The sequence below is a fragment of the Coregonus lavaretus genome (genome assembly GCF_964263955.1).
Source record: "Coregonus lavaretus genome assembly, chromosome: 17".
In the NCBI taxonomy this organism is placed as follows: domain Eukaryota; kingdom Metazoa; phylum Chordata; class Actinopteri; order Salmoniformes; family Salmonidae; genus Coregonus; species Coregonus lavaretus.
The window spans coordinates 17,752,513-17,762,245 of record NC_140004.1 but is presented as its reverse complement, the minus strand read 5'-3'; the positions used below and the strand labels follow the sequence as shown (position 1 = coordinate 17,762,245).

Here is a 9,733-nt window from a genome sequence, read left to right as displayed (position 1 = left end):
CAAGCTCTGTCAGGTTGGATGGGGGGGCGTCACTGAACAGCTATTTTCAGGTTTCTCCAGAGATGTTCGATTGGGTTCAAGTCTGGGCTCTGGCTGGGCCACTCAAGGACATTCAGAGACTTGTCCCGAAGCCACTCCTGCGTTGTCTTGGCTGTGTGCTTAGGGTCGCTGTCCTGTTGGAAGGTGAACCTTTGCCCCAGTCTGAGGTCCTGAGCTCTCTGGAGCAGGTTTTCATCAAGGATCTCTCTGTACTTTGCTCTGTTCATCTTTCCCTCGATCCTGACTAATCTCCCAGTCCCTGCCGCTAAAGAACATCCCCACAGCATGATGCTGCCACCACCATGCTTCACCGTAGGGATGGTGCCAGGTGTGACGATTGGCATTCAGGCCAAAGAGTTCAATGTTGGTTACATCAGACCAGATAATCTTGTTTCTCATGGTCTGAGAGTCCTTTAGGTGCCTTTTGGCAAACTCCAAGCTGGCTGTCATGTGCCTTTTACTGAGGAGTGGCTTCCGTCTGGCCACTCTACCATAAAGCCCTGATTGGTGGAATGCTGCAGAGATGGTTGTCCTTCTGGAAGGTTCTCCGATCTCTACAGAGGAACTCTGGAGCTCTGTCAGTGTGACCATTGGGTTCTTGGTCACCTCCCTGACCAAGGCCCTTCTCCCCCGATTGCTCAGTTTGGCCGGGAGACCAGCTCTAGGAAGAGTCTTGGTGATTCCAAACTTGGTGGTACCCTTCCCCAGATCTGTGCATCGACACAATCCTGTCTCTGAGCTCTAAGGACAATTCCTTCGATCTAATGGCTTGGTTTTTGCTCTGACATGCACTGTCAATTGTGGGACCTTATATAGACAGGTGTCTGCCTTTCAAAATCATGTCCAACCAATTGCATTTACCACAGGTGGACTCCAATCAAGTTGTAGAAACATCTCAAGGATGATCAATGGGAACAGTATACACCTGAACTCAAGTTCTATTCTCATAGCAAAGGGTCTGAATACTTATGTAAATTAGGTATTTCTGTTTTTTTCTAAAGGTTAATTCAATCCATTTTAGAATAAGGCTGTAACGTAACAAAATGTGGAAAAAGGGAAGGGGTCTGAATACTTCAGAAAGTATTCACACCCCTTGGCTTTTTCCACATTTTGTTGTGTTACAGCCTGAATTTAAAACTGATTAAATTGAGATTTATTGTCACTGGCCTACACGCAATACCCCATAATGTCAAAGCAATTAAAAATGAAAAGTTGAAATGTCTTGAGTCAATAAGTATTTAACCCCTTTGTTATGGCAAGCCTAAAAAAGTTCAGGAGTAACAATTTGCTTAACAAGTCACATAATAAATGGCATGGACTCACTCTGTGTGCAATAATAGTGTTTACATTATTTTTGAATGTCTACCTCATCTCTCTACCTCACAAATACAATTATCTGTAAGGTCCCTCAGTTGAGCAGTGAATTTCAAACACATATTCAACCACAAAGACCAGGGAGGTTTTCCAATACCTCGCAATGAAGGGCCCCTACTGGTAGACAGGTTAAAAAAAAGAAAAAGACATTGAATATCCCTTTGAGTGAAGTTATTAATTACACTTTGGATGGTGTATCAATACACCCAGTCACTACAACGATACAGGTGTCCTTCCTAACTCAGTTGCCGGAGAGGAAGGAAACCGCTCAGGGATTTCACCATGAGGCCAATGGTGACTTTAAAACAGTTACAGAGTTTAATGGCTGTGATTGGAGACAACTGAGGATGGATCAACAACATTGTAGTTACTCCACAATACTAACCTAATTGTCAGAGTAAAAGAAGAAAGCCTGTGCAGAATAAAAATATTCCAAAACATGCATCCTTTTTTCAACAAGGGACTAAAGTAATACTACAAAGAAATTGGAGACATGTTTGCTGGGTGGGGTTGGGGGAATGGGATGGGAGGTTGGGGGTGGAGTGCCACCTCTTTTTTGTTATATTTTCCTGTTCATACTGAATTTATTATCACTTAAACTTTGTATGTAGTTTGTAAAAAAACATAATTATTTTTTTTTGGGGGGGGGGGGGGGGGATTGGCAACCTACAGTTACATGTTTTATAAACGTATAATTTGAAATAATAATGTACCTGTAACCCCCCACAACAAAAAGTAACAAAATAAAATCTAGAAAAACATGCCAAAATGCTATACGAAATTAGCCCTGGAGCATTTAATAGTACCATAAAACAAAACAAAAAGAGGTTGGAGATTTGTATTACATATTTGAATAATCTAATGTTAGAATTAAACAATTAAGGCCTTGCTTGGACCTTGTGGGGGGGGGCCCTCAAAACAGTGCTACGCCACTGATGAGAAAATGTCGAATTACGTGAGGCTTATTTAATGGAATAGAAGTTTCGTAATATTTAGGCTGTTACAAATGTACTGATATAAGTGGATGCACGTGGCATTCCGGCAACTTTGAGAAAAATTGCTTGAAGTGCATTTGAACATAACATGTTGGAGGCGATGAAACAACAGACCACCATTCATTTTCAATGTAAGGAAGTGAGGACCAAAATTGGGGAAAGCTGAACTTTATGCAAATACTCTGCGATATCGCGACTCTATTGACCAATCGAAGTTCACTATAGCTTCCAGCCCCTACTGGATTGGCTGTTGATACCTAGCACTACCTAGCCTGTTTGCTAGCACCCACATGAGGGTGAAGCAAGAGTGGCTATCCACATAACACATTGGGGAAGATGAAACAACGGAGCCCCATTCATTTCCAATTGAGGGAAGTGAAGTGGGCGGGGGAACTCTGGGCGATGCGAGTTTAAGATTAAGGTAAGGCATAAGGTTAGCAGTGTTGTTAAATTTAGGGTTAAAGTTATGGTTAGGTTTAAAATCAGATTTTAAGAAGACTAATAGTAGAAATTGGCGGGGTTTAGCCATAATTATGACTTAGCCATAATTACTGCACTGTCGGAGCTAGAAGCACAAGCATTTCGCTACACCCGCAATAACATCTGCTAAACACGTGTATGTGGCAAATAAAATTTGATTTGATTTGATTTGTGGCTGTGGTAACTAATGAGGACCCTCTGAGTTGTGCCTGTTGGTCACACGATTATCTGCCGTCTCATTGGTTAGAATGGTCCCACCTGATCTCGCCTCCTCCTGCCTGCCTTCCATATTTGGGGACATGTATTTCCATTGTTAGAGCAGTCACTCGACTATCTTGTCAATATAATAGATCATCTTTGCTACTGTTAGTTTACTATAAATCGCTAAATTGATTAGGGCCTAGTTATGATTGACATGTAATAATACACTTATAGCCTACCTAGATAAAGAGTTCACTAGCTGCTTGGTAACATGGCAAACATGTAGGCTGGTCTAGATATCTTACAAAACCATGAAAATTGGGTGAGTTATTATTATTATCATTATTATTATTTCGAATATCATTATGTTGCATTTGTCCGGAGTTGTTTTTATGCGCTACAAGTGTAGCTGTTATTGGCAGATCGTTAATACACAGTGTGAATCCCTGAGCATCTGTCGTGGATTTATGCGAGTGAATCATGATACGATGGCCGACTAACTACAGCTTTATGTATGCAAGCATGATGGCATTAGAGGCAGGAATATTAGAGAAATTGAGAGTGGGAGAGAGAAATTGAGAGCGAGAGAGAGAGAGAGAGAGAGAGAGAGACACGAGTGTTATGGATGGTTGTCCCCATTCAGGGTTTGTTCAATTACGACAGTTCCTGGAGGCAAGACAGCAGACAGCGAGCGAGCGAACTGTGTAGTTGTGCTAGAGAGGTTCTGTGGAGGCGTGCGTCTCGGTAGACTGTCATCTGGGCTGTGTTCATGAGAGGAGATGGCTGTTCTGTCTGTCCAAGCAGGTTTGCCGGACCATTTTTGGTGAGATGGTTGTGCAGGAGAAGCATAGGGAGGTCTGTACAGTGTGAGCTCTGCTTATGCGTGTTTATGTTTACTGCATAGTTTGCTTGTTACAGTGTATATTTTCGTCTGTGTGTGAGTGCTTAATACTGCAGTTACTATGTTCATGTATCTATGCTGCTTATCCTTCGTTCTGTTCATGCACATCATGGTTGTTTACATTGATGATCCTGTTTCACTTTCCTAATGTTTGCCAGTACAGTGTAGGGCTATTCTAGAAAACCCTATGGAATCTCGTTTTGTATACCTAGCCTTAGAGCCACACTCTGACCATTGATTCATGTAGGCCGATGTCAATACTGTCTATTCATGTTTCATGCATAATCTTATCCAAATGCGTGATCTTGTCTCTCTCCCTCTCTCTCTTGCTCTTTCAAATTCAATTTCAATTTAAGGGGCTTTATTGGCATGGGAAACATATGTTTACATTTCCAAAGCAAGTGAAATAGATAATAAACAAAAGTGAAATAAACAATTTAAAAAATTAACAGTAAACATTACACTCACAAAAGTTCCAAAAGAATAAAGACATTTCAAATGTCATATTATGTGCAAATAGTTAAAGACAAAAGGGAAAATAAATAAACATAAATATGGGTTGTATTTACAATGGTGTTTGTTCTTCACTGGTTGCCCTTTTCTTGTGGCAACAGGTCACAAATCTTGCTGCTGTGATGGCACACTGTGGTATTTCAACCAATAGATATGGGAGTTTATCAAAATTGGGTTTGTTTTCGAATTCTTTGTGGGTCTGTGTAATATGAGGGAAATATGTGTCTCTAATATGGTCATACATTTGGCAGGAGGTTAGGAAGTGCAGCTCAGTTTCCACTTCATTTTGTGGGCAGTGTGCACATAGCCTGTCTTCTCTTGAGAGCCAAGTCTGCCTATGGCTGCCTTTCTCAATAGCAAGGCTATGCTCACTGAGTCTGTACATAGTCAAAGCTTTCCTTAAGTTTGGGTCAGTCACAGTGGTCAGGTATTCTGTCACTGTGTACTATCTGTTTAGGGCCAAATAGCATTCTAGTTTGCTCAGTTTTTTTGTTAATTCTTTCCAATGTCAAGTAATTATCTTTTTGTTTCTCATGTTTTGGTTGGGTCTAATTGTGTTGCTGTCCTGAGGCTCTGTGGGGTCTGTTTGTGTTTGTGAACAGAGCCACAGGACCAGCTTGCTTAGGGGACTCTTCTCCAGGTTAATCTCTCTGTAGGTGATGGCTTTGTTATGGAAGGTTTGGGAATCGCTTCCTTTTAGGTGGTTGTAGAATTTAACGGCTCTTTTCTGGATTTTGATCATTAGCGGGTATTTGCCTAATTCTGCTCTGCATGCATTATTTGGTGTTTTACGTTGTACACAGTGGATATTTTTGCAAAATTCAGCATGCAGTGTCTCAATTTGGTGTTTGCCCCATTTTGTGAATTATTGGCTGGTGAGCAGACCCCTGACCTCACACCCATGAAGGGCAATGGGTTCTATAACTGATTCAAGTATTTTTAGCCAGATCCTAATTAGTATGTCGAATTGTATGTTCCTTTTGATGGCATAGAAGGCCCTTCTTGCCTTGTCTCTCAGATCGTTCACAGCTTTGTGGAAGTTACCTGTGGTGCTGATGTTTAGGCCGAGGTATGTATGGTTGTTTTGTGTGCTCTAGGGCAACGGTGTCTAGATGGAATTTGTATTTGTGGTCCTGGCAACTGGACCTTTTTTGGAACACCATTATTTTTGTCTTACTGAGATTTACGGTCTCTCTCTCTCTCTGTGTGTATGTGTGTGTGCGCGCGTTAGTGTGTGTGTGTGCATGTGTTAGACAGAAAGACAGAAAGAAAGATAGATGTTGGTGTTTAAATGCAGCAATGTGACTCATGGCTTTGTACAGTGCAGTGCGGAGGTGTGTGAAGAACTGAATTTTAAATGCCATCTGTGTGTGAGTATGTGAGTGTGTGCGCATGGTGCACTGTGTGTGTCCAGAGCTGAGTGTGGGGGTGGGAGTTTGTGTAAAGGGTGGTGCAGAGGGTGGGAGTTAGCTGGTTTAATACGGAACTAAGTGGGGGAGGTAATGTGGAAAACTGAGCTTGCAATGAGCTCTGCATGTTGGTACTCTGCTTCTTTATTAGATGCTGCCTAACATTTTTTGTTTAATATGGAACTAAATGGAGGAGGTAATGTGGAAAACGGAGCTTGCAATGAGCTCTGCATGTTGGTACTCTGCTTCTTTATTAGATGCTGCCTAACATTTTTTGTGTATCTGTTTGTGCAGTGCCTATGTCTAATTACCTTTTCCCTGTCTTTCCCCTCCCTCTCAATCTCTGATGCAGAGACCAGATACCCTGAGGTGTGTTGTCTGTCTGTATTTGTCTAAAATGAACAAGGGAGGGAGCAGCACAAATATCACACAGCCAGGCGCCATGCAGGGGGAACCCTCCCCTCATCCCTGAGTGCTGAAATTTCAGGACTGGAGCCTGAGTGTGTCATATCAGATAGTGTCAGACTGCATCCAGAAGGGGGAATGATAAGAGCTTCCTGAAAGTAGCCTTTGAGAAACCCTGTGGAACATTTTCCTCTAATAGCCATTTTCAAGCAGTGTCAGACAGGGTTGGTCATTGACCTTCTCAACGGTAGTTTCTTCAGACCAGACTCAGTCGTTTTAGCGAAGAGCCAGAATGGAGTGGTCACTAGAGAGGGTGAGGGAGATGGTGGCTGGAGGGATGCAGTCTATGAGGGACTGTGAGTCCAGTGCCTTTGGCACAGCCATGTGTCTGCTGCTGCTCTTTGTGTGGTACTGTTACAGGGTAGGTCGTGAGCACAGCTCCTCTCCCCTGCGTGGGGGGTACAGCACTGAGCCCAGTCGGGTGGGAGGAGCTGGGGGGGCCTTGATGAGCACAGAGGGAGATGGCAGGGCTAAAGGCAGGCCGGTGTCAGGGGTGGAGGAGCAGAACGGCTTTGCTTACTGCCAGTCCACTGAGTCCTTTCGCTGCACCAAAACAGGGGAGGGTCTCAATCAGAAGCTGTACCACAGCCTGCAGGATTACGCCAAACGCTACACCTGGTCAGGCATGGGCAGGGTGCACAAAGGGGTACGAGACCAGGGCCGCTACCTCACCAGCCGGCCCACCATCCAGAGGCCAGAGGTGTTCTTCCTCCCTGACCTGCCTTCAGCACCCTTCTTCTCCCGGGATGCACAGAAACACGACGTGGAGCTGCTGGAGAGGAGCTTCCCTGCTCTGCTGGCTGAGTTTGAGAGCATCTACCACGCCCCCCCAGCGCGGGCTGGCTCCTCCCTGCCTCTGGGCTGGAAGGCCAACAGCACCCCCCATGGCCAGTGGTGGACCTTCTACTTGTTGAACCAGGGCACTCCGCTGGCCCTCAATGCCAGGAGGTGCCCTCGGGCCTGGAGGGTGCTGGGCCAGCTGCGCACCTTTATCGCCAACAACGTGTTTGGAAACGCCTGCTTCTCTGTGCTAACACCCGGAGCCCTGATCACTGAGCATTACGGCCCAACCAACGTCAGGCTGCGCTGCCACCTGGGTAAGAGGGGGAGGGAGCTTCCTGGAGGGCTACAACACTGTTAAATATAGGGATTTCAAAGATGCACCTGGCTCCCTGTGTGTGTTCACCTGTGGCTCTGTGAAATTATTACAATGATAATAATGATGTTTACTATTGTAGGATGGATTTAAAGTTTGCTTTGCATGGCAACATATACAGCTGACATTTTAGAATATATTCATACAGTATGTGTTTGTGTCATGTAATATTTTCCCTGGTTTCCTTAGTAATTACAGTATATAGACTGACTTGCTGCCTGTCTTCTGTAGGTCTTAGAGTGCCCTCTTCCTGTGAGCTGGTGGTTGGAGGGGAGCCACAGTGCTGGTCTGAGGGGAGCTGTCTGCTGTTTGATGACTCCTTCCTCCACAGGGCCTTCCATGAGGGTGAGAGGGGGACAGCTGTGTGTGTGAAGGTGGTGAAAGGGGTTGCCTTTTTCAAGTTGTGTGTCTGTGTGTTTGTACTATTCTGAGAAAGTGTTATTAAGCTGATATAAAGGGTTGATTGGAGGAAGACATTAATCTGTGTTTTTTCTATGTTCAGGCGGCCCAGGGGACGGCCCCAGGGTGGTCTTCATGGTGGACCTCTGGCACCCTAATGTGGCAGCTGCTGAGAGACAGGCTCTGGACTACATCTTCACCCCCGGGCGCTGAGAAGACAAAGAGTGTGTGTGTGTGTGTGTGGGGGGGGGGGGGGGGGGGGGGCAGCGGAGGGGATGAAGAGAAACAGAGCTACAGAGAGAAAAACAGAGAGGTAAAGAGCGACGGAGAGAATGTGTTTCAGAATTTAAGGGAGTTGTTGAAAAAAGTAGAGAAGAACAGTGTGAGTGGGGTGGGAGAGAGCACTTCTTTGTCTCTTGTCCCGTTCCCACACTCACTGTGTACATATTCTCTGTCTTGTTCAAATCTGCTTTCTCCCTGTAACTCTCCCTTAGCACCTACTGACTTTGACCAAACAGCCATAATGTAAAATGTGAATGTTTACAGCCCCAATCCTTATCTCCGTGATTATCCCTGCCCATGTGTGATAGTTTACTGTGCTCTCCTATAGAAATCAATACAGCTTTCACAAAAACATGGTTGGATAAGCACATACAAAATGTTTTTTAGAGATCCAATGATTTGCTTGAGTCTGCTTGTGTTGTTGCTACACAGGAGAAATGGTTGTATTTGGTAAATTATCTAATTAATTAATGGTTGTAATATGGTTGTATTTGATATCAACTTTGTATTTCTGTAAATAGAGTTGGAGTACAAAACATATCAGAGGTTTTGAAATATAATTGTCTTACAATCAATAGTTAAGTTATTGTGTGGTCTTAACTTCCTGGTACTGTAACGTCATCTTCTCTCCCAAGCATTTGTCATTTTGATACATTCAGTTTTAGATATCTGAAATGTTTGTCAAGTGGTTTGGCTATTGTTCAGTGACATTTTATATCATTCTGTGATTTCTCAGCTGCATATCAAATTTATGGTGATATTCTACCCCAATAGATTCATATTTGTGGCATTTGTACTCATTTTGAACAGTATTTAATAAATGGCAAATTATCTGAATCAGCCAACTTCTGTCTTGAATTCAGAATCTCATTTGTGCATGGTAACACTGTTGTAACAGCTTGTGTATTCAGTGTGTCTGTATGTCAATTCCCTTGGGTATAAGGTTGTTCTGCAGTTTATATTAGTGGCACCAAGAGGCGTACGTGTGCCATATTTCAGTATGAGCAGATGGAGAGGAGATAAATATGGAGATTCAACTGAAGCAAAGCAAGGCCAGTACACCAACACACCTACTCAACCTGAGCAGCAGAGGAGGAATTATAATGTACTGTATAGCTGTGAAGTCCAATAATAAAATAAAATAAATAATGGTTACTGGAATTGCCACCTGTTCTGGGGCTGCTACTCTTCTACATATGACAAAGTAGTTTGAGTAGTTTCTTAGGCTGTTCTGTAATTTGGCCAATCTGCATAAAGGTGCAGTTTGTTAGTTTGTGAAAATGGGCCATATATTACCCTGCAGCTCAGATGTCTAGAGTGAGAGTTCAGTGAGTAGTCAAGTGAATCAGTGGAGGAGAGGCGGGACTATTCAATTATAAATTATCCAATATACTGTGTGTGTGTGTTTGTGTGTGGCGGGGGGGGGGCTAACCTGCTGTTAGGGGAAATGTGCTACCTCCTGTGCCATAAAGGTTAGACCTTTGGGAGAGGCCATTTGCTTAACAATGATGCTTGCATA

At 43.7% G+C, this 9,733-nt stretch overlaps 1 protein-coding gene across 1 annotated transcript; it reads left to right on the top strand.

The window, feature by feature from the left end:
- Window positions 1–6,609: 6,609 nt before the first annotated feature.
- LOC311144316 (aspartate beta-hydroxylase domain-containing protein 2-like) lies at window positions 6,610–9,067 on the top strand (the record flags this gene model as incomplete). Its single annotated transcript, XM_084180349.1, has 3 exons — window positions 6,610–7,474; window positions 7,765–7,878; window positions 8,036–9,067. The coding sequence occupies 3 exons, from the start codon at window positions 6,610–6,612 to the stop codon at window positions 8,143–8,145; spliced, it is 1,089 nt and encodes a 362-aa protein (XP_084036475.1). The 3' UTR covers window positions 8,146–9,067.
- Between the last annotated feature and the right edge of the window lie 666 nt (window positions 9,068–9,733).